This window comes from Protopterus annectens, chromosome 5.part1, assembly GCF_019279795.1.
Source record: "Protopterus annectens isolate FY-2018-M chromosome 5.part1, PAN1.0, whole genome shotgun sequence".
Classification (NCBI taxonomy): domain Eukaryota; kingdom Metazoa; phylum Chordata; order Ceratodontiformes; family Protopteridae; genus Protopterus; species Protopterus annectens.
The window spans coordinates 342,727,494-342,753,741 of record NC_056736.1 but is presented as its reverse complement, the minus strand read 5'-3'; the positions used below and the strand labels follow the sequence as shown (position 1 = coordinate 342,753,741).

General features: G+C 39.4%; 1 protein-coding gene across 1 annotated transcript in view; it reads right to left on the bottom strand.

The window, feature by feature from the left end:
* The window catches only part of CLPB (caseinolytic mitochondrial matrix peptidase chaperone subunit B), a 2,847,862-nt gene that overhangs the window by 161,496 nt on the left and 2,660,118 nt on the right, over positions 1-26,248 (bottom strand). Inside the window, exon 14 of the mRNA XM_044073023.1 lies at positions 2,457-2,576. Coding sequence (XP_043928958.1) covers positions 2,457-2,576 — 120 coding nt within the window. The remainder of the gene's footprint in view (positions 1-2,456; positions 2,577-26,248) is intronic.

The following is a 26,248-nucleotide window of genomic DNA, read 5'->3' as shown; positions in this document are numbered from 1 at the left end:
AGAGGTGTATTTTTTTTTTAGCATATTTTATCGTATAGCTCTGAATCTTTACTAAAAGTACCAAAGATGCAGGACAGACAGCTATGACCTTCTTCTCTGGGCAGATTTAAACAAAGAAACACTAACAGGATCTGCCTTATGCTTATCTAATAATGGCTTACAGATCTTGTCAGCTTTTTAAAGTACAGGAACCTATGTATCAGGACACTGACTATTTGCTTTTAAAATATTCAGAAAATTGAGTTAAAGTTGTGGTACTGACAAGTTTGAATTTAAGAGTCTCATCATCTTCTCAGAGCTTTTAATCATGTGAAGATGGATTATCCCAGACATACTCAAAAATCCTCTCAAAAAGTCTAAGGTATCAACAAAATAAATATCATCTGGTAAGGGTACTGAGGACTAAAGAATAATTTTCCTTATTAGAAAACTAAGAGGTAGGAGAATGACTAAGGATCATACAAAAATATTCTTCCTTACTATGTAAGTTAGGAGGAATGAATAGTCTCTCTTTTCCTTTGGCACTTGAAGCTTCACTGCAAAGGCCCGCACACAGACTGACATCAGCTCCATAAAGGTACTAATGTAGGTTCCTCCTCTTTCAATACAGTTCCTTGCACCACACTGAAATACTTACTGCAAAGGTACCATAATCAAAGCAAGGCTTCACTAAGACATGATGTGAATAAGATGGCGTTAAGGTAGGCCTAGCCTGATTAACATGGTTGAAGTGCTAGGTGCATCATGATCACCAGAGTCACCAATATTACCAATAAAGGTGCTGCTAAGGTTTTACCTTTTGGCAGCATAAAGGCCAGTGAGGAAAATGTTGATGCTTTGGTTAACAACTTCATATCAATATTTTTGAGAATCGTTACAATGTTAGCACCCTTTTCAGAGTCAGAGATGAAACTAGAGGATTTAATTTTTTTTCAAAAATCTTGTCTAGTTGCTTGCTCTGAGGATTCTCCTTTCTGAGTTTTACTATTTTATTTGTTTTATTTTGTTTCTAATTTAACTACAGCTTATCAATTTTTCTTAAAATAAAGGAGTTAAAATATGAAGGATTAGTAAAACAATTAATAATGATATTCAAAACTGAAAACTGCCTACTACAATCACAATTTAATGTTTTTATTAATGACTAAAATTTTCTATATTTCAGAAGAAAAATAATAAATGGTCAAAAAGCCATACAATCAGCATCAGAACAACTAAATCTAAGCACCTGAATTTTGCTTATGATATAAACAGTACATGTTGGAGTGACAGATACATATATCAGAGAATCCCCGCTCTCTGGAACAGGCTCCCCATCTATGTGAAACAGAGTTCTACTCTAAACCCTATTCAAGTGGAACCTGGACCAGTAGATGGGAAATAAGGAATTCACCAGTCTGGTGCTCATGCCTGTGATGGACAGAGGCTGTCAATAAATCATGCCCCAACTAACATATACCCCTTATATAAACCGCTAAGATACAAAAATTAGTAGGACACTTTTGGGTTGAACAGCTTCGCTTATAAAGGCCTTTGCAGTACTTAGTCTAGTATACACCTATGAACATATTTCTATTACAACACAACCAGCAAAGCAGGGTCAAAAAGAATACAAACTGGCATTTTACCAAAGGTTTATGATTAGTTGATAACAAGCTTCACTGTTTAGTCTTAGATTTGAATTTCTCAGTTTCCACTTGCAACCTCTCCAACTCTGTGCTAATTACTTAATCAGGCAGTCCTGTCAGAAAAGAGGCACTTGTGCCAAGTACAGATCAGCTGGGTAAGATTAATAAGCTAAAAACAAACAAAAAACAAAAGCACCAACAAAGGAAGTCCTGAGCAAAAGAATAAGATGCAAAATACTTCACCATTTAGTTATCTGAAGGCAACCTGGAGCCCCATAAATGTCATCTCTGAATTATAGAATATACAGGAGAAACTGTAGGGACATGAAAATAAACTGTATAAGGCTGGGAAGTTTCAGCAGAAGAATGATAACACATGTACTTCTTGGAGCCAGTCAGCCATACAGCATATTCAGTACTTACTCCGCATCCAGTTATGAAATAAGTTACTTCATACAGCATTCATGTGACACTGTAGACAACTAAAAAGATGAAAGACAAACAATGCCTCCACTGCCAAAAATAGGGAGGACTAGAGTGAAGATGAGTACAGATTAAATGCTTTGTGTTACATTTTAATTGACAAAACTGGACTGTTTAAAGAGACCTGAGGCCTGCAGTGTTGGGGCAGTTTTTACAGGTGCAATCCCACATGCTACTGAGACCATTAACAAATCGCAATGACTGAGAGTTATACTTTAAAAAGGAATGGAATCCCAAGTTGCCAGTTTAAACAAGAAAACTGTGACTTCATTAATAAAGATAATTTATTCACATCATCAGTTTTAAGGATGAAATAAAATTATTGCTCTGTCCATCTAATCTTACCTTTTTGGCCCAAAAATGCAATTCCTTGCTGACCAACTGAATGAGTTCTGAATGGGAGAAAGGAAGGAAGTACACTATTTCATTTATTCTTCCTAGGAACTCATCACGTCGAAAATGAGCCTGGAAAATATTAGAAAAAATAATTACACACCTGAAAATGACTTCTTATACTAAAGAGCAAAACAAAAACATATATTTTCTCTTTCAGTAAAAAAGGGAAAAAAGTCACGGCACTCAATACATTAATATTAACCAGAGTAATATTGCTCTTAATTTTCCTTACATTAAATACAAAACAGTTAAGAATAAAATGAAGTAAAGAATATGTGCAACACACTTATCTCAATCAACAGTCAACCTCAAGAGCTAAACTAAATGAAAACACGAGGCACATGTCCTCCTTTTCCTCTTTCATCTTCAGCAACTGATTTAACTACAAAATCTGCTTCATGGAATTTGACCCCATGACCTGCCTCTTTTTTGAAAATGAATAACCAGATCTAACCAACACAAGTTACCCTCAAACGTGTCAGTAGAAGGAGTATGAACAATACCGCCAAAGCTCTGAAACAATCTTTCTGTGCATCCAAATGCTTCCAGTGCTGACAATTATAAAAAAACTAGATGCAGATATGATGCTATGCCTTGTACAGTCACAGGCCTTTTTAATTCCACTGCTGACCAAGCAAGTACAGTAGGTCACTTTTTATGCGTGATTTGAAAGCACAGTCTAATTAAGTGAGCTGCTCAGAGTCAAAGTCTACAAAGGAAAATTAAGGGGATCAAAGCCATAGCTCAAAATAAAGCTTCTTAACAGTTTTTAGCTTTTTCCTTCTCCTCAATGCAGCCAATATGCAATTCCTTGTATCCACTGAGTTCTGCTGCCAAAATACCTCCCTAGATGTAGTCATCAATGTAATTAGCACAGCTTTGCTTCTGTGAGCTTATATGCCAAAAGTATGCTTGTTTAAAGAGTTTGTGATCCATAGCCTATAAGCCAATATTTCTCAGCTGATGAGACCTGCATCTTTATGAAGTTCTGGGCTTGTTTCAGGGGAGGCACATGCAAGTATGAAAATGATATGTCTTTAAAATGCTACGTGAATATCATTCATTTCATTAAGCCACATTTTAACAATTTTCACTGTGTGCCTGTGCGTGTGAGAGGGACTTCAGTAGACCAAAGTGTACTTTTTAATTTCCTTCCCTGATATTTAGAAGAGACCTAAGGACTTAGATGTGGTATGAAAACCTTACGTTGTAAACAAAAAACATCCAGCTGCAAGGACCTAATACAAGTTTTCATCTCAGCAATCCTTTAGGAGATATGTGATCTAGATATTACTAGTACACAATCCATTTTCCAAGAAGTCAAATTGACCTCATTTATATTTCATTTGTAACTGGCAACTAAATCTGCAGATGTTTTCTGGATTTCTCCATCATTTTAGTCACTGGAGTTCATTTTCACAGCCTTGTATCATTACTAACATCACATCAAGAGTTTTTGCTGAACTCTTTTTTTTGGTGGGGGGGGGGCTCAACTAATACTTCCCATCACAGTGTCTCTTCAAGTTAATTCTGACTTCAGAACAACAGACAGATGCATATTCGGATATCCCTTTCTATGTGACATATTTCCAGAAAAGGCAAGCAAAACACTTGGTATCTCTTCAACAACATTTCGGTCTTATTTAGGAAATGAAACAGTACGAAAACTTCAAAACATTGACATCAGCTTCATAGCTCTCAGGAAATGTATCCCTTTAAGAGTAAAAATCAAATAGCTCTAATTGACCAGGATAGTACCCTCCAGTACTCAATTTGCAAGTATTGCTAAAGAACTGTTTCTATTACAAAGATTCCCTTTAACAGTGCGCTCTACATGCATTTGCTTCTGTCTCCATTATCTGCTTAACAGAATACATTACTACTGTGAAATTAACTAAACTCATTTTCCAATAATTACTGGGCAGACCTTTTACTTGGAAACAAAACAGGCTAAAGAGAATATAATTCTAGTGAAACACATCTTTGAAGCATAAAGGTCAAGAAGAAAAGAATACAAAGCTTCACTGGTAGCAAAAAGCAGCTTTAAAAAACATTCATAAGTAGGATGGGAGAAACTAAATTTGAAAGGAGAATCACATGCACTTTGCTTCTAAACTCCATTGCCTTTGCTAAGCTTTTGTTTTCTCACTTGCACTGGTATATTCTGCTGCCATACCTCCCTGTGGCAGGAAGTCCACATCAACCCAAAAGTCTACCTCTTTATAGAGTTCTGTCCTGTTAAGTATCATCTAGCCTCTAACCACAGGGAATCATATGCAAGATTACAATTAGGTACAATAACTGTTAACATCATTCGATTCATCTGCCTGAAAGAGTTCTTGTTCATTGCTTGAAGTCCTGGCTTGTTCTATCTAGTCTTTGTCCTGAATCTGAGAACATGTGCTTGTCTGACACGGACATTATCCATTGGTCTACAGCAATTATTAGGCTCTCTGCCCCATGTCTGCACACTCTGGATTTAATTATTCAAGAAGTTATAAGTTCAATACTCACACTGAAATTTTACAATTTATGGACGCTGTAGAACCAAAGTTTTTATTTGGAGACAAAAGCTTGCATGTGTTGATGCAATTCTGACTGCATTTGCAGGACTAGAGTAAACTTTCCTGATTGTTTGCTTTTAACTTAAACAGAAGTGTCTAATAAAGGCTTTATGTTGCAGTGTTTTTAAAACTGGAATTAAATTAATTAAACATGGACTTAAATTAATTTTGTTAAAAGTTACAGAGTTTGCTAGACTGCATTACATATAGTTTGTGAGAAGCCAAATGTTACAGTGTTCGTGTGCTTATCCAAACATATTTCTACATCTTTAGGCATTTCCACAGTGAACCAATGAAGTATGCTAAAATTCCATCTGACAAAATTCAAGTCTTGAAGTACTAACTTAACCACAAATCTAACTCCTGGAAACCATCCTTCTCCTGAAGTTATAACCTCAATCGTAATAGGACTGAATGAACTGTGTCTGACCAACCCTTGGTCAGCTTTCTGCCACCTCTGTTGCTGAATGTCTAACCCTTTCTTTTTTCCCCCAAAGTGTATTTTAGTGTTATTTCTCACTAAAGCAGAGATTTGTTGTCAGATCAAAAGCCTCCTTGCACATTTTTTTAGCATCTCCTAGCCTCTAAACACAGTAAATGAAACACAAGATTAGGATTTGCGCAAAGATAGATATTTTATTTTAGCCATCTGCCTAAAACTGTTCACATAGCATCTTGGTTTTGTTTGTTACACTCCCGGTCAACAAATATAAATAAATAAAATAAAATAAATAAATGTTCTCCTAGTCTTATTCAATCTGAGAATCAGTTTTCTTTTAAACCTCAGGTTTGATCTCTTTGGCTACAAACAGTAACTATGCCCTATGTGATAAGTCTATACCCTCTTGATTTAAATGCTGTCATTAGTATTAAAAAGGCACTGATTTCAATACCTGTAGTTTACTACTTTAAATGCTTCACTCCGGTTTTTCAGTTGCTGATATTGCATTTTCATTGCAACAGCAACTAATTTGTTTGCTGCAGTTACTATAAGCTGAACTACCTCCAGCAAAGGCTTTAATACTCAATTCTGTAGAAATGACAGTGTAACTGTGTTAATATGTTTCCACAAACATGGACTTAATTTTATTCTTAAAAATTAAAGAGTTTGTTGGGTTGCAGAAAATGTAGTCTGATAGCAGTGGAACATATTATCTCACTACCTCTGTGCTCATCCAAACAGATCATTGCATCTTCCAGTAGTTTTGTTGTGGGCCAATGCATTGTGCAACAACATCCACATCTAGGAGCCTTGTCTTTACTACAAGTCTAACTATTGAACATAACCTTCTTTGGAAGTTAAGAGATTCTCCATTTGCCTTACAGTTTGCCACCTTACAAATCTTTGTGGTTTTAAGCATCCACTGACTTCTAAACTTGGGAACCACGTACTTGCATGAGGTTCCAGATAAAGTTAAGGCAGTTACTTCATTCAGTCTAGTTGCCTAAAACTGCTTGTGTTATATACTTCAGGTTGCGTTTCCTTTCTTATCTTTACCCTGAATGTGGAAATGAATTTCCTTTTGTGCCACTAAGTTGACCTCTGACTATAAGGAATAACTGGGCTCCCTCTGCCGTGTATGTAACCACTGGATTAAACTGCTGGTATGATTGTTGAAGAGACTGTAATTTCAGCTGCTATCGATAATCTGCACAGAATATGGTACTTCCTTCTTTTCTAGTAATAGCCCAGGGAATGTGAGATTCATGATGTACCCTCAGATTCTACATCATCTGCAATTCCTCCCACCTTATTTGCTTGATACACTCAGGTACCATGTAAGGAGACTATTTCATTGGGTACTGGGCATTCCACCTATCTTGTGCTCAAGCAACTGGATGTATCAAAGTTTAGAAGGAAACAGCTATTCAAATCCACACAGTGCTGCTCATATTTCCTTAACCTGGATAAGGCAGTGCGGCTTTGAAATCATCAACTCATCCACCGAGGTCTAAAATGAAATCTCACTCTGAAGATCTATCAAAGATCCTTGTCTGATTCCTCCTACAACCCACACCAGATGCTCAGCAGCAGTGTGTCTCTATCACAGTTTGTCTTTATGTTAATACAGTAAAGTTTTGGTTTGCTTTCCTCCTGCCCAGTGACTCTCTGACATAGTTAACATCACTAGCCTTTCCTACAACAGTGAAAGGACCCTCCCTTGCTGCCTGCAGCTTATTCTGTTGAACAAGAGTAAACAGTATCATCTACCGTTCAGCCATATATCAGGCTCCAGCTGTGATGTGTGCTTGCATTTTTCCTGAATGAGCCTCATACACATTTCTCTCAGAGCTTGTTTTAAGCTATTCACAGTAGTAAGAGTTCTAGCCAACAGAAGTAGCTAAATTGCTTCTTTTTGTAAAGTTTGCCCATATGTAGTCCTACAAGAACTGACAGATCATTTGAGGTGTCAAAGTTGTCAGTGGAATCCAAGAGTTGTTAACCAACAGATCAAGAAATGGTTCTGCTATTCACCAGTACTTACAACAGGAAAATGAGCATTTCTATCCTGAATGGTGGAGAAATTAGCTTGCTGTTGTTTTGGTCAAAAATATTTTACAAGCATAGTACAAAAAGTAAAACTATCTATTCTTAAATATGTGCATTTATGGAAGTTTTTAAAGTGATGTACATATGTCTTCCTGCATTACATTTCACATTTCTGTTATGTTGCTATCCCTAGATTTGCTAAACTGCTATATCCTAACACTTCCTCAAAACCATAATCTTTGAGGATAAGATTAGTACTTTTCTATGCTGTGCGTAAGACTAAAACACTTTACATAAAATTATTGCAGTCAGGCAAAATAGTACACCCACAACTAGATCAATATACAAAAAAGTGTGGTCAACTGTTAGCGTGCCAGACTATAGATTCCCAAATAGGACATTTTTTTAATTAAAATTGAAATTCTGCAGTACAAACCATGCCATCAAGAAATGAAAGTGAATTATTTTAATCTTATTGGCAAAATAAATACTCAGTGATGTGCAATGTTGGTTGTTTTGTTTGTTTTTTTATGATACTAAAATGATTTCAAGTGTATTACATTATTTTTCTACAAGATTTATAGAAAACTCAGAAAATATTTTATTTCTTATAAAATATCAAGACATTTGCTATGTTAAATGTTTTTTGCAGGACATAATTGCTTAAATCAGAACTGCCCACAGAAAGGGGGAGGAGAAGTTGTTGACCTGTCAACTATGTGTACTGATACTGTAAAACTGTTTCGTTCTCTCAGCAGCAAAGGCAGTGGAAAACAGTTTTGCAATAGTTTCCACATTTTTAAAGCAGCTGATGGCATCAGCAAAACTGGTGATTGTTTGTGTAAGATTGTTGTCAGTGTCTGGCAGGAAAGATACAGATTTCTCCATGTCTCGGTTATGCCATTGTATCCACTGTATCCCTTTTAAAACCAGTTTGACCCAATGCTCATTGAATGCTTGGGACCCAAATGTAGCACAAGATGAAGATCTGATTCCTAAATGGGCAGCATCCAAACAATATACACAGTGATCATGTGTGTCTTGTGGGGGCAGTTTGTGCCCACAAGTTCCACATTTTTTAAACCCCCTACTTTTCCTTTCCATATAAGTACAGAAAACAAAGAACATAAACACACTAAATCCTAAGAGTAACAAAACCTAGCTAACTACCTATCACACTACAGCAAACACCACCACAAGAAAAATCTCTATCTATATCAATTACTAACAATAACAGAAAAAAGCGACATTAAACATTTTATATATATTACTAACAATAACAGAAAAAAGCGACATTAAACATTTTATATATATATATATATATATATATATATATATATGTGTGTGTGTGTATATATATATATATATATATATATATGTTATGTACATATATGGGTTCACTTTATGATCTCGAAATCCTGAAATATCGAATTTCAGAATCCCAAGATTATAAAGCCAAAAGCTGTAAATGCCGAAAAACCAGACACACGAATTTCAAAATCCCGAAGTTTGGAGATGTTGAAGTAGTGCTTCTGGTGTTGTGGTGTGTGAATGGATAGGTGGAAGTTCAGGTAAATATTTATGTTTAAGGGTGTTGGTTAGGGGGGCTTTAGTGTGTGTCAGTGTGTGTTGTAACTGTGATGTGTGTGTGCGAGGGGAATGTAGACGTGTGGTGGTATTTTCGTGTGTTTGTCTGTGTAGTACGACCTTGGAGTTAGTATATTTAAGTAGGGGTGGTGTGGGGGGGACAGCTCCCCACAGGGGAAGGGGTGTTTGCCCCTGCTTGTGTGTAGTGTAGGTTTGTGTGTTTGTGTGTGGGGGGAAGGTATGTGTATGTGTGTGGTGTATGGTTACTGTAGGATTTGCGATTTTAAAATTTGCGCTTCTGGGGTTTCGGGATAGTAAGCTTTCAGCTTTATGCCCTCGAAATTCTGAAATTCAATATTTCAGGATTTCGAGATTATAAAGTGAACCCATATATATATATATATATATATATATATATATATATATATATATACACACACACATATATGGATTTACTTTATATGCTCGAAATCTTGAAATATCGAATTTCAGAATCTCGAGCCCATAAAGTGGAAAGGCTAAAACATCGATCACCCAGAAACGTGAAATTCAAAATCTCGAATTTCGGAGATGTTGAATTAGCAGTTCTCGTGTGGTAAGTGTTTATGTTTTAAGGGTTTTTGGTAGGGGATGTAGTGTGTATTAGTGTGTGTTTTGTTACTGTGGTGTGTGTGTGCGCGAGGGGGATGTAGCTTGTGTGGTGGTGTTTCATGTGTTTGCGTATGTAGTGCGACCTTGGAGTTAGTATATTTAGGTAGGCCCCTGCTTGTACACAGGATTGGGTTGTGTGTCTGCTTGGGGGGAGAAAGGTGTGTGTGTGTGTGTGTGTGTGTGTGTGTGTCTAGTACAGAAGTCGCGATTTTGAATTTCAAATTTCTGGGTGTTCAATGTTTTAGCTTTTCCACTTTATGGGCTTGAGATTCTGATATAAAGTATATATATAAAGTGAATCTATATATATATATATATATCTACACACACACACACATACACACACATTAACAAAGGATACAGTAGCGCTCACAGTCCACAATCCAGTCTCTAAGGCAGCAAACGAGATCTGCGGACAGAAAAGGAGAGCAGGGTACTATGAATAGGTGAGGCAGAGTTGAAGATTCTAGAATGGCTAGTGTCAGATCTGATAACCCACAGGCTGAAGACGGACAGAAAAGACAACATTGGATCAAGTGTTTTACAATGTACAGACAGGTTTCTAGTAAATAAATCATACTGGACCATACTTTAGGGAGATAAAAAACTTAAGGGTTATATTAAAGTGTAGGAGGTGGACTTTTCCTTTAACGTGTAATACCACTGACATACAATCATATTTTTAAGGTTCATTTTGCCTATTTCCTTAATATCTATCAAAAAATAAAATAATTGCAGTGCAATGTACACGTCTGCATATTTACAATATGACTGCAAGGGTATACATACCTTTTGGTGACAAAATTGTTTTGCATGTTAAAGATGACTAGTTTACAAAATCTACAGTGCTGCAAGCAATTTACATGTCAGGAAGAATTTATAAACCATACTGTTGATTACAACACTTAAGTCGTGGTGGTGCAGCGGTAGCATTGTCGCCTCACAGCAAGAGGTTCTCCCTTTCGATTCTCGGCTGGAGCGCCTTCTGTGTGGAATCTGCATGTCCTCCCCGCGGTCGAGTAGCATTTGAAAGACATGCGTGAATGGGCGTGCCTTCGTTGAAAGTTGGGCATCGAGTTGGCACCTCAGCACCATAAAAATCTATTGCATTAGCGGATCAGAGTTCCGCTGTGGAGACCCCTAACCAGGAAAAGCCAAAAGAAAAACAACAACAACTGTTGATTACAGCACTTACATGTGGTGTGCAACCTTAAAACAGTATGGCAAATGACTGCTGCCTCTACCGCCTTGGACTAAAACCACAACAGCCATAAACAAATAAGCTTCACAATGAGCAGATGAATAACAGTACTATGTAAACTGGATCCTAGGGTACTTACAAACATCACTCTCAGACTACTGCTTTTCAATGTTACTTTGCAACAGCAGCTGTATAACTGGCTAAAGCTACTTTGTGTTAGCACATGCACTAACTTCCCGAAGTGTTAAGAATATCATTCTGAGTGATGCTACCCTTTTCTGCTTCATGGTAACATACTGCCATATCCAGACCAATCTGGCACACCAAGGTCACAATTACATTACATTCTTACAATGAGCCAGCAATATTATTAACTTATAGCAGTTACAGTTAAGCAGTCTTTATGTTTCTCTACTCAAAAGATGAAAGCCAACATTATTAATTCATCGGTGTTGTGCATTTACTTTTAAATATGTCAGTAAGTAAGCAGCCAGTCACAAGCTTAGAGTGGTGCTAGCAGCAGAGAGGCTAAAAGAGCGACTGCTAACCTGATAAAAGTGTTTGTTTCCTGCTACTACCTGGGCGACTGTCCGATCTAGCTAAACTGCTTCTTGAACTGTTTTAAACTGTTTAAAGTTGTTTTTGCACCTGCATTTTTTTAAGTTTGTCCTGTTTGTTGCATTTAACTGTTGAGGCTACATACTCAAGTGCGCTAGCCTGTGTTACATATTTATTGCATTTTCCTGCTGTTTGTTGCAAAAAAGAAAAAAAAATTATCCTTGTTTCCCATCTTTCCTGACCTAGAGTAGTCCAAATACAGGCTTTGCTGTATTCTGGACTTTTGGAAAGTTCCTGTGTTGCCCATTTCCTTTCTTGGATAAAGGGAGGCTTCTTTGTTCACCAGTGGCAGTGGGGAGCTTAGAGCAGCCTATCTATCCCTGGAGGAGTGTTCCCAGCACAAGAATCTGGTAGTCTATTGGCCGTTTTGGGCCATTTTCTAGCTCTTTCAAGTCCCCCTGTATAAAACTCACTTTGGCGTGGTTTTTGCGCTTGTTACTACTCAGCCAAGCTCCTCGTGGTCCTGCAGAGGGTGCTAGCAGCAGAGAGGCTAAAAGAGCGATTGCTAACCTGATAAAAGTGTTTTTTTCCTGCTACTACCTGGGCGACTGTCCGATCTAGCTAAACTACAAGTATTTCTGCTTCTTGAACTGTTTTAAACTGTTTAAAGTTGTTTTTGCACCTGCACTTTTAAAGTTTGTCCAGTTTGTTGCATTTATCTGTTGAGGCTACACACTCAAGTGTGCTAACCCGTGTTACATATTTATTGCATTTTCCTGCTGTTTCTTGCAAAAAAAGAAACAAAAACAAAAAAATCATCCTTGTTTCCCGTCTTTCCAGACCTAGAGTAGTCCAAATACAGGCTTTGCTGTATTCTGGACTTTTGGAAAGTTCCTGTGTTGCCCATTTCCTTTCTTGGATAAAGGGAGGCTTCTTTGTTCACCAGTGGCAGTGGGGAGCTTAGAGCAGCCTATCTGTCCCTGGAGGAGTGTTCCCAGCACAAGAATCTGATAGTTTATTGGCCGTTTTGGGCCAATTTCTAGCTCTTTCAAGTGCTCCTGTATAAAACCCGCTTTGGCGTGGCTTTGCGCAATTCTACGCATAGCGCAGCATCGGGCAGCTCCGCTTAATTGGGTTTAAACCATTCTCGGCTCCACAAAGTCTAATCTTCACTTTTTCCCTTAGAACTGATCTAGTTCTCATAATAAACACCCTATTCCTACTCTAAAGCCTGGCACTTGCTCACTAAAGCAATTATACAAGTCAGCACTAAAAAGTTAAAAGCACTACACCCTCACAAACTCCCCTTGAGCACCTTGTTCCCCATTGGCCCTTTTTTTCAATTATAAAGGAATTCCCAATACTATTCTAGCAGGTCCAAAGGTCAGTTGTCAATCTCCTCTCCGGTCCAGCTGGTGAATCTAGGAATCTTGAGGCAATGTTACAACTGCCTCATGTACATAGACAACCCTCTCCTCCTCCCAACAAATTCCAACACATGTGAGAGATGCAACCATATAGCCAAATTGGAGTCTATGCTCTCTCAACTCAGTACTGGCGTAACCAGTCAGGAGGAGAAGGAAACCACACTCACTACAATTCCAGTCTCACATAGACCTACCACGACAGCAAACCAAACACATAAACACACAAAAACATACTCGGAGGCTCTAAATAAAAATCTGCCTAAGCAGCAGAGACCTCCAAAGCAGACACCCAAGCAGCCGCTACCCCAAAACAAAACACATGCAACACATAGCTCACAAAGCCAGTGTGCCGAACAGTCACAGCCCTTAAGGCTAAACAACACACCTGATACACTTGTAATAGGTGACTCTATCGTCAGGCACACTGACGTCCCGCTCACCAGGCTGAACAAGGAGAAGGTCATGGTGAGCTGCCTGTCGGGCGCTAGGATCCGCCACATAACATAAGCACTCAGGTCACTCCAAGGCAAGTACAAATATGACTCAGTCATCGTCCATGCTGGTGTGAATGACCTGAGATGTACCTCCCTGGACTACATGAAAAGAGACATAGAGGAGCTCTCTGAGAATGTAGCCCAGGCCGATATGACCCTGACCTTGAGTAGCATCTTACCCTCACCAAGAATTATGCCACAATATGAAGACAAGATGATCAGTTTCAACAACTGGCTTAAGTATTGGTGTCATTCAAAGGGGATCCAATGCCTGTCAGCCTGGGATGACATGCTCGACAAGCCACAATGCTTCGCTAGGGATGGCTTGCATCTGTCACCCTTGGGCTTTCGGATGTTAGCAAAGGCTCTTGCCACCTCCATAGTGCCTTTTTTAGGCAAGGCTCAAAAGACAAACCTACCTCCATAGGTATCACAAGGGATAAGAAACTAAGAGTAATGCTACTCAACGCCAGAAGTCTAAACCTCAAGATGCACACACTCAAAGCTCTCCTTAGCATGGAGAACATCGATATCTGTGCAGTAACAGAAACCTGGTTCAAGGCTCCCGAGAGCACCCCAGCATTACCAAGTTATACCTCATACCATGCTTTTCGGCCCCAAAACTTGGACCGAACCACAAAAGGAGGGGGAGTATCAATATTCGTCAAAGATACCCACACCTCCATGTTGGTGGCACAGCACGAAGCATCAGAGACTATCCATGTGCAAGTAACAGTGGGTAAAACTGCCTTCCAGTTTATAGCCTGCTACAGACCACCCTCCCAAACCCAGGAACCCCACTTGGCCTTCCTGAGAACACTGGAAAATATGAAGGTCTCTCCAAACACCATTATATTGGGTGACTTCAACTACCCAAACATAGACTGGAGCATTACTCTAGCTCTAACACCCTAGCCCAAAGGTTCCTAGAATTTATAAACTCAAATGCTATGGAACAATTTGTTACCACTCCCACAAGAGGGGAAAACATACTGGACCTGATCATCACCAACATGGGGGCTCTATGCTCCAGACCAGAAGTGTATCCCTCACTGGTAAGATCAGACCATAAACTAATCTCACTGGATATTCACATCCCGACCCCACCCCCTGCCCAGAAAACCACAGTGAAAAACTTCTCTAAAGCAAATTTCACACTCCTCAAAACTGAGGTGGAATCCATCAAAGCCCCCGGGCCTGTGGAAAATATGGCCCAGACCACAGAATCCTTTATAAACGCATTCTATGAACACCTTCAGGAATGCATGGATCATGCAATCCCAAATAAAACCAAGACCCAATCCTCCAAAGGCAGGCGTCCTGTCTGGTGGACCCCAGCCATAAACAAACTATACAATAGAAGGAGGAAGCTACTACATGATAGAGCAAAATCCCAAAAAGGGAAGGCATCTCTGATCAGTATTAGCAAAAAACCACAGGCACACATAAAATCGTCTAAGGCCAGCTTCGAGAGAAAAATTGCACAGGACACTAAGGATAATCACAAGGCTTTCTTTAGTTATGTTAGGAACCTGGGTGGGAATACCAAGATATGCTCAGAATTAGTCCAAAATGACAAAAAATACACAGAACCCGAAGACATTGCCAACATCCTAGCTGACAGGTTCAGCGCAAACCCCCCCCCCCCACCAAAAGGGCACATATCTATCCCAGCAGAGTGCTGCCCCCCTGACATCTCAGATGCTCAGGTAAGAGCCGCCCTCTCCAAAGCAAAAAACACAGCATCAATAGGACCAGATGGTGTCCCGGGCTGCGTCCTACATGAACTCCAAGAAGAGCTAAACCCAAACATAAAACTACTGTTCAATCTCAGCCTTACTACAGGATATGTACCCAAAGAGTGGCGTACAGCCACAGTGGTCCCTCTCCACAAAGGTGGTGCCTCAACAGATCCTGGAAACTATCGCCCCATAAGCCTGACTAGCTTGGTCTGCAAAGCTATGGAAAGGATCATCATGGACCTCATAAATAAAGATATTGGGGACCTACAGACACTGGATTCTACCCAGTTCGGTTTTGTTAAGGGCAGATCCTGCCTCTTAAACCTAGTTGATTTCTTTGAAACAGTCACCAAGGCCATTGACGAGGGGAAGGTGGTCCACACAGCCTACCTGAACCTCGCAAAAGCCTTCGATACAATACCCCACTCGGGCATTATAGATATGCTCGCCAGCTTAAATATAAACCTCTATGTCACTAGATGGGTTGCAAACTGGCTCAAGGACAGAACCCACATGGTTAGAATTGCTGGAGCCATGTCAGACTCCAAACCAGTTACAAGTGGCGTCCCACAAGGCTCAATCCTGGGACCTCTCTTGTTCGGTATATATTTCTCGGAGGTACAGGCCAACACAGAAGGACTGTAGTTTGCAGATGACTGCAAACTAGGCGCCATAATCAACTCTCCAGCTGACACAAGCATCCTACAAAAGGGCCTCATAGAAACAGACAACTGGTGCCAGAGCCATGGCCTCAAGCTAAACGCCAAAAAGTGTATAGTCATCCCCTTTGGCAAAAACAAAGTGCCCACAAATTACCACATAGGTGGTAATCCATTAAGTACAGAAGAAGTAATTAGGGACCTGGGGACCCAAGTTGATAGCAATCTCTCATTTAAAAACCACGTGGCCAAAGTGGTTAGAAAAACATTTTATATAGCCCATCTAATCATGAAAGGATTCACATCTAGATCAGGGGAGGTCATCGTGCCTCTTTACTCATCCCTCATCAGGCCCATAATTGAGTACAATGCCCCTTTTGGGATGTACCTTACCAGACACCTGCAGCAACTGGAAAGACCCCAAAAGTACCTCACCAAGAGGATCAAAGGGCTCAAACAGATGCCATATGCTGCCCGGATAAAGAAACTCCAGCTCTACTCAGTGGCATACCGCCTGCTCAGAGGCGATCTGTGCCTGACGTATAAAGCCATGTCCAACCCGGAATTAATGGACATGCTGCACCTCAAAAAATCCAAATCCCATCGAGCTATACGCTCGAGAGACTTAAACCTCAGCACTGAAATAAATAGGACATGCTGGAGGGACAGATTCATAACCCAGAGGCTCCCTTCACTCTGGAATAAAATCCCAGTCTAGGTTAGGCAGAGTCCCTCATTGACTCTCTTCAAGAGGAATCTTCATGAGTGGATGGGAGATCATAGGTTTACCCCAGGTATCACTTCTGTGTCACTGTTAGACAGAGGCACAGTATACTAACCTTGAAAAAGGGCATAGCAAAATTCATTTAAAATGGGTGGCGAAAGCCAAACACACTCTGACTAGGCTTATAAATGCCCTAGGGCAGATAGCCTAGTATGAACCTATGAACCTATGAAATTAAATTCTTTACTTAAAGGAAATTAGGCAATACAGTTTGAAAAAATCTGCACCTTCACATAGAAATGTAAAATAACACATTTTGAACCAACAAATGGTATAAGGAAAATATTGTCTAAAAGCTAAACAGTGCTACTGCCACTACTAGCTGAAGATAACTGTACTGTGGTTATTAGACTTGTATAACTATATAGTCGCTGCAAAAGGTAAACAAGTTGGATACAAAGGCACAAGATCATGGACTCTTGGGAACAGGCTGTCTCTCTTCTCATCTGCAGTTCATGTAAAATAGTTTTCTCTGTTCCCAAGCATGTTAAAAGTCCAGCGAACACTTTAAAAGGAAAGCACAAACTGAATGACTTAACTGCTCAGATGATTTTCAAAGGAGCCATTTCACATCAATAAACTCCACTGGGGTACCTGGACTAACTCAAGTCATTTTACATAAATCCCATTGTTGCCTTAAAATAATTACATAAGCCATGACACTTTACTTATTGCTGTTTCAAATTTGTAAATCCAAATAACTTTCTCCAAAGCAAAGCCATTCTGATAAGCAAATGTTCACACCCTGAATAAAGTAAAATATATTTTCTCAGGGAATAGTCTAAGGACCTCAAAGCTCTAATATTATGTGTACACGTGACACAATCCTATTTTTCACAGCTGTGCTGCATTTCCATGGGGGGAAATATTTGCTCTGCACAGTTTATCACATTTCATTTTAATTGTTTCAGCATCACTGAAAAAAAATTATTTTTCTACTGTTCTTCACAGGCTTGTTCTATCAACTGTACAGACAGGCACAGCATCAGCTGGAATGAATGAAAAAGCAGCATACTGTTCTCTGGCCATTTAGTTTTTTATGCAGCAGTCACAGTTTAGACAAATGGAACACAAGTTAATACAGTTTATTATTAGTTAAATAAAATAAGCTGCTCATTGATGAAATGAATTGTTCTCCTGGAACAAAAAACAAATTATTTTCAGGAAAGTACAGTTGGGAGAGTTACTCACCATAACAATATCAGTAGATGTTTCAATAACACAATCACTGCTGCAGGAATCAGATATATGACATGAAATAAGGCTGCAAGAGGAACTCAATCTATAGGCAAATATTTTCATTAGCTTTGTAAACTAAACTTCCTTAAACTGCAGAACAGGAAAAGGCAAAAATATTGACTACTGCTATAAAATGTTCTTGAGGATTCTAAGAAATATGTACATGAGGTATTCACCTTGTGACAAAGGCTCTTTTCTGACAATCCTGTTGTACTTCAATTTTGTCATAAATGGAAAATGCCAGGACGGTACTGTATTACATAATCCATAAGGATTTGCAAACAATAAACATCTGCTTTGTTATATTTTTTACCATTATGACCAGTGTATGTCTGGATGGCTGTAAGCTGCATATACTGTAAATCACCATGTATCTAGTTATCTTCTTATAAGGGAAAATGCATAACTATAAATGTGATAGAGGATCCAGCTTTGGTAGCATTTAGGACTTAAACTATAGGTGTTATGAACATTTGAGACATATAACCTTTCTAGGCTGCCACATACTCTTCCCCCTTCCTATCAAGCATCTCTCACTTTCTATTTTTTTTTGGTGAGTTCAGCATTGGTTGTAAGAATCAGCCACAGACTGCCTTTTTAGATAACTCTAGTATGCGGTGGTATTTTTTTTTGAGTTATCACCTCAGTTAGAATGTTTTTTTTCTGAAATGTTTTATCTTAGCCTTTCCTTTTCCTATTATTCAAACATGCATCAACTTTTTTTTATTTTTCAGTGAAAGTTTTATTTTCTACCTGTGTAGTTGGACCTAGTCCCTGTAACACTCATCATGATTACTCCTCCTGTTTTTACAAAATGTGTCTGCAGCTAAGAAACTCCACCTGCTGAAAGACACATTAAATGCAACTACTGCCTGGGTGAATCCCATGATGTGTCCCTTTTAATTTGCCCTGGGTTCAATGAAAAATTCACAGAAATGCTCTTCAAGCCTTATTTTCTCAGGTCATTCTGTGCTTCAGTCAGTGTTAAGCTACTGAACCCTCTGGTTATGCCTCTCTGTCTTCCTCGTCTCTTCCCTCTAAGTATTTTACAGCGAGAAAGATATGTAAAAATTACTTTAGTTCAAAAATCCTGGACCGTCTTTTCATGGGTACCCCATCAGTCAGAACCTAAGACTGCTACCATCAAAGTGGATTATTATCTTTCTTCTATAATGGCATGAATTTATCCCAAGTTAGCCCTTAAAGACGAAGGACGGACATGAGATTCTTTAAAAAATCTTTTTCATCTTAGCTGTCTAGTCTACTACTTCAACAACCACTTAATTTCCTCTATTTCATCAAGATCTGCACCACCAAGATCAGTGTGGCAATATCCAATGATATTAGCTATAGACTATGATAAGTTAGCAGAGACCATTATCATCTGAATATCCACTGACACAACATCTACACTTACCTGCAATGGGATTAGCTTCTCATTTCCTTACAGTACAATTTCTGTTTTAACTCCAGCACTGGCTTCTCTGGTACCAGTGCACTGCAAAGTATGGAAACAAGTCCTTCTGTTTCTATTCCCCTGACACTGTTTTATTTTTCTGACACCCTATCTGTTGATGTCAGCAATCCTGAAGTTGGATTATTCTTTCCTGGCATTTGGACACCTATTCATTTGATCCCAGCATTCCTTTTGTTAGTGGTCTAAACATCTGCCCATCTGTCATTGAACAGTTACTCTGTTTGTTGGCATCAGAGTTCACAGCGTTAGGCACTTCAACATCTGCATACTGTATTTCTCAGATGTCTTTGAAGCCAAGTGTTAGTACCCCTGCTGGAAAGACTTTCCCCAGGTCAACCTATCAAACTGGCACCATTAAACAGTGTACTCACATCTATAAGGGATGTCTTCCTATACAGCCCACACAACAGTATCCACCTTCCTGGTAGGTACAGAAACCCATTCACTATGCATCAGCCTCTTACCCCTCCCAGATCTTCCATTATCTCCCAACTAAGAAGACCACAGAATCCTCAGACTCACAATCCCTAGAGAAAACAAAAAAAAACAAAAAAGCTGGACTTACACTTCACACCGGGAACGAGTTTTATACCTACCAAAGGAAAAACTAGATGAAAAGGGTCATCTCCTCCTTTTTGCCTAGATGATCCCATGTCTACAGGATTCATGCTAATAATGCAGCACAGATGGGGCACTGTCCCTCTGAAACCATCTCTTCTCCACACCACTACAAAAAATCTGAAGTTTCACCGTTCAGATCTCTTGGGTGGTCTATCCTCTACAAGACACTATTAAAGATGCCACTGTTATAACACAGAAAGAAATTCCCACAGAAGTCCATTTTCCCAAGAAGACAGACCATACTTTCTGGTTTTCAATAAAATAAGTAGTTTTGGCCTAGCTTCCTCAGTCAGGCACAGCTGTATCTGCAGCAACCCTCTGCCTGGCTTTTACTCTCCACAGCATGACTCTTCATTAGCCAGACAGGGAGTCCACGGCGGTGGACATGTCTGGAAGCAGCGTATTTTGTACCGTTCACTTTGTCCTTGTGGGTACTAAACTGCCTCACGCATAAGCTGTATTCCCAAAAAGACATGTCTGATGAACTACAACATGCTGCATTACAGTTGCTAGATGACCTACTGAAGAAGATTACATGAACTCAGACAACAACTACTTCCAAGTCTAAGGAGTCTCATGGTCTGCACTGCTGGAGAAGCTACTAGGCTGGCAGGATCCAGCACAATGAATGTAATCCAGCATTCCTGGCTGTATTTAACTCAATTCACTAAGGACACCAAGGTGCCTCTACTGGGCATCCCCTTTAAGAGATGCATCCTGTTGAGCCTGGGGGTCTCTGAGCCCTAAAAATATGAAAGAATGGAATAAATGGGTGTAATTGCAGTGGGCATGACTGAAACAGGATTAGTTTACTAGGTTTAACTGACTCCTCTTTACACTGATGAATAAACTATGTTATCAATTGAAATTATGGAGATGAGGGGGTGAAGAGGCTTCTCCTTGATCTCAAGGCTGCACAATGATGAAGTTAGTATATTTAGAGATGCAGGGTGCCTGAAAGCGCAAGGGGTTTTCTCTCCATCCAAAAACACTTTTTGTAATGTTGGTAAAGCTGATACTCTACAAGTCTACTTTACTTTTCTTGATTTTGTGGTTTGCTATAATGTATTATTTATTTAAAACGTGTTTAACGAGGTAGAGCATTGATCACAAGTGAGCACTTTCAGTCTCAGCCCAGGAATAAAAAGAAAGTCAGAATTACATTTAGTATGATAGCAAGAGCATAATGAAACAAGCACATCCTTAACATAAAACAATATACCATTATCACCTTGCAAAAATGTACAGAGCATATACAGATGTAATATGCATCATTTCTAATAAATCAAGACAAATCTCATTTAGAAAGTGAGGTGTCTGTGTATACTTTGCAGCTATGTATTGTCTAAGTGGGAATGACAGGTTAAGGATGTTAGAGTGTGCAAGTAGTTGGAAAGTGAAGTTATGTTAAGCAAAATATAATTAGAGTGAGAAGTACAGGTTAGAGCACTAGAATATGCCACATGAGGCACAGCTAACAGTGTTATTAGTACAACAAAGGGAAAGTGACATGGTTTGAATGAGAGGCAATGACATATGACTGATAAGAGGAGGTGGGGCTTCAGTTGAGTCTTAAATTTAGGGTAGGATGTGGTGTCTTATTTGTGGGGTACTACTTCCCAAAGTTTAGGGCGTAGTATACAGAAGCAGTGATCTGTATAGTGGAGTTTTTTTGGGGGGGCACTGTTGAGATAGAGCGGTAGTAGTTTCTGAGGATGTAAGAGGAAAACTGTCTAATTAGTTAAGTTGCTAGAGGAGAAAAAGTCATTCCATTTGCCGAATTACTTTGGGTCTTGAAAAAACAAATAAGACCCTCACTGTTGAGGGTGTAAAATTTCACCTTTCAGAGATACTTTTCAGGATACAATGAAAGCAGTACCAGATGGACTTTCAGAGCAGTAGCAATTACAGCAATATGAAGGGACTGCCTCCCCAGTCTGGTTTCCAGCAAAGTCATGGGTCCAGAACCCAAGGTTCTTGATGATCATGAAAAGGTCAGGGTCAGTCACATTACAAACTGTAGCAGTCTTAATTCCTTACGTGGTCATCTCATTCTGGATGGAGTTGGGGGGGGGGTTTCTACCTTCACAATTAAAGCAAGGAGAAACATTAGGCAAATGGCAAGTCAGATCATTTTCAGAGATTACTAAATTCCCTCTCACTTCGTTAAACACCGTCACTGCCATTCAGGACATCACACCTTGTTAAAGTCTAATTCCAAGGAAGTGGGTGCAATGGCTCCTCAGAAAAAGAGCCATTCAAGAGGTCCCAACTGAATATGAATCTACAGAATAATTTCCTGGGTTCCCTTCTAGTGTCAAAGAAGGCAAATGACCTTAGGCACATTCTGCAACTGTACAGCTTAAATGTATTCATCTTCAAAGAAATTTTTTGAATGGTTACAACAGTGGTGCACAACGTCCTGCCCCGAGGCCAAATCCGGCCCTCAACGCAACACCATCTGGGCCCCAGACAGTAATCAAAAATGTTTAAAAAAATTGAAAAAAATGCTATGCCTTACTCCAGTCACTCAAACTTTTCAGCATGTGCTTACTTACTTAATTAACTGCAGTTGCGCACACCTCTAATTTTAGCTGTGGAAGTAACTATTCTTTGTTGTTTATAACTTGTAGTCTGTAAACAGTAGTAATTTTCTGCAAGAGTTTGCAATAAGTCATGGCTGCAAGCCAGAATAAAGTTAAATGCAAAGTTGATGTAGAAAACAAGGAATTTCATGACTGCTATCTTAAGTAAAAATGCCAGCCATCTGTACATATTGTTAACTCATAACGACTTACTATGTTTTGAGGTGGCCCGCAGATGCATTAAGAATTCATGTAGTGACCCTCCCCACAAAAAGTCTGTGCACCACTGGGTTGCAACATAGTCCATCATTCAATTCTTGGCTGCAGGAGACTAGATGTGCTCTTTGTCTTAAAAGATGCCATCTTCAAAAAAATATATAGTTGTTCTTCTTTTGGCTTTTGCCACTTAGGGGTCGCCACAGCGGAACTCCAGTCCGCTAATGATTGGCAGTAGATTTTTATGGTGCCAAGGTGCCAGCTTGACGCCCAACCTTCAACGAAGGCACGCCCATTTACACATGTCTTTTGAATGCCACTTGACCATGGGGAGGACATGCAGACTCCACACAGAAGGCGCTCCAGCCGAGAATCGAATGGGAGAACCTCTTGCTGTGAGGCGACAACGCTACCGCTGCTCCAAAGGAGTCAAAGATGGTTCTACCCTTCCAGGACAGGGTCAGTCACTATCAATTCAAGACTTCCATTTGATCTCAGCTCGGCCATCAAGCAAGTGCATGCCTGTAGTTGCAGTCTATCTATGACTTCAGGGAGCCAAGACCTTCCCTTACCTGCCTGTTACCCAGGTGCACCATCTCAGGATGATCTGTTTCATAAAAAGGAGTTTCTTCTGAAACTGTTGTCCTCCAGTGCAGTGATGACCATCCTCAAAAAATCTTAACTATTTCTAATGGAAAAAAAAAACATACTCGTAGGCTGTCCTTTGGACACAGTCTAAGTGTTATTCCTTTACTGCAGGCTTTTCTAACTACAGAAACTAGTACACATAATATTCCTGGTGCAACCAGTTCCAGCAGACATCTGCCTCAAGGATCTAGATCATACAGCTGCTTCAATTTTCATAACCCACCATGCCAGGTTCCACGAACATTCTTCAGTGGCCCCTTAGACTGACTGGTCTTGATATTCTGACACATATCCTCATCCATTTTGGATATCAAATGCCTGTCATTTTTACTCTGACATACTGGATATATTTAGCAAACCTTCAAAAAAAAAAAATTTTAGCTGCAAGATCCTCCTGGTACAAGTATTATGTATTCCATGCATGCCTCTACCTTTTTAGAGGGGAGCATTTTAATGGGCATACTGGCCAGTGGACTAGATATGGATGCCTCAGATGTCACACTTGCATAGAAATATTCTAGAAATGAGGACAGTTCTTTGTTCCTTTCTGGCTGTTGTCTGGCACATCAGACCCAAGCATCAGTCCTCATCGCTTACTGATAAAGATGCATATAATAATGGAAGGCATCTGTCTCTAGCAGACAGACTCTGATATTGCCTTCAAATGCCTCATAATTTGTCATTAAACCAATTTCAATGTTCTTCTGTCTCTAGGATACCCTACTGTGTGACATATTTGTCTCTACATCTAACAATATGCATTGCAACTACTTCTCTCAAATTTTCTCTGGAAGGCAAGCCAAAAGTGCCATGTCTTCCTTCAGAAATCAAAGTATATGGTATCAGGATGTTACTGTGTCACCCTTTGGTCAAGGCACACCTAGCCCTTCATTCACTGAAGATGACTTTTTGGATTCGATACTTCTAACAATGGCCATGTTTTCAATTTTTCCAACAAAGTGGTTTCCATTCTCACCTTTGGTCAAAGACAATTGACTCAGAACACCTGCCATTACAAAAAGAAGCACCACTTCTAGCAAATGTGGAGACGCTTACATGAGAGTTTTAACTTTGGGCCTAGTTACTCCTCTATCAAGGTTTATTTGGTGGTCACTTTGTGTGTTTTTTTTTTTTTTTTTTTTGCTTAAACGTTTTTATTGATTTTACAAAATGAATGTAATTCATAACTTTACAATATAAACATAATTTACACAAGTTAATTATATACAATCAACAACTATAAAATCTAAAAAACAATTTACAAAGGTGTCTATGTTTAAAAGATGTTACACATTTTTACATTTAAAACTTCACTCCATTAGGTATTACAGTCATCTCTCTCCATTATTTTGTTCACTTTCTTGGTGGTCATTTGTAACTTTTATTCTGGGCAAAGTCCACATTCTCTTCCCTCTCTGAAAGCCTGTAATGCATTTTTACAGGGGTACATTCGTAAGCCCTGCTATTAGAAACTTCTTCCACTCTGCAATATTTACTTTATGTTAGGAAAGCTAATTTTTTACCAGCTAAACTTGCAGCCTCCACCTGACCTTAAGATTATGTCTTGGTAGACTCTTGATTTTTAGCGACTATAACTTCAACTAAGAGAAACTCTGTGTTGCAGGTCCTTCATGTCAAATTTCCTTATCTAGTTCTTCACAAGTTAAGTTTCACAAAGACTAACCCTGTTCTTAGCATCTACTCTACTATGCCCTCTTTCTCATTTCTTCCCCCTATAATTCTTTCTGCAACTTTGTGTTGCTCAACTATCTTTCTCATCTCTTCCCCCTATAATTTTCTCTGTAAGTTCCCTTTAACAGTCTCTTCACTCTTACCCTACCATATATTCTTCCCTGCATGCCCCCTCTGCTTAACAAATTCTTCCTCATTCTTAACCCCCCACTTTAAACCCTCCATGCCTAAAAAAAAAGTAAGTTGCAACATTCTCTGTAAATTTATGTAACATTTGCTATGCAATTTATGCTACACTACATTATTCATAACATTGTATTGTCCCATCTAATGTTATTATATGCTAGTTTATTCTCTATGTTCATCTGTTTCGTATAATGTCTTTAATAAATCGTACTGGAGCTTTTCTCCCCAGACCTCCACTGAAAATGGGCTTCATTTCCAAATAAAATAAAGCTCATATAAAAAGTAATGGAAAGAATTATCATGTAAATGATCAGTTTGGTTTGTCAAGGACAGGTCATGCCTACCCACCCTGGTGGACTTCTTTGAGAAAATCACCAAAGCAATAGGTGAGGGCAAAATGGTTCATACTCCCTACCTTGACCTGGCCAAAGCATCTGACACAATACCTCACTTGGGCATTGCTGAAAAACTCAAGAAGTTGGGTATAAACCCTTATGTCACCTGCTGGATAGCCACTTGGCTCATAGACAGGACTTGGGAAGTTAGAAATCAGGAGTTTACCTTGACAGACCCAGCCTCACGGATCAGTCCTGGGACTGCTCGTTTTTCACATTTACTTCTTCAAAGTCAAAACCAATGTCAAGGGCTTGTGGCTGACCAAATTTGTAGAATATTGCAAATTAAGTGCCATCACAGTATCGCCCACCGACACTAATGTTCTCCAGGAAGGGCAGAAACAGACAAAACTTCTGCTAGAGCTGTGGCCTAAAACAAAATGCCAAAAAATGCATAAGTGCATCTATTGGGAATTCATCCACCCCTGGTAACTATCAGACTGATAAATAAACCCCTAAGAGATGAAACAGTAGTCAGGGACTTGGGGACACATTTAGTCAACATTCTAGCCTCTACAGTAGTG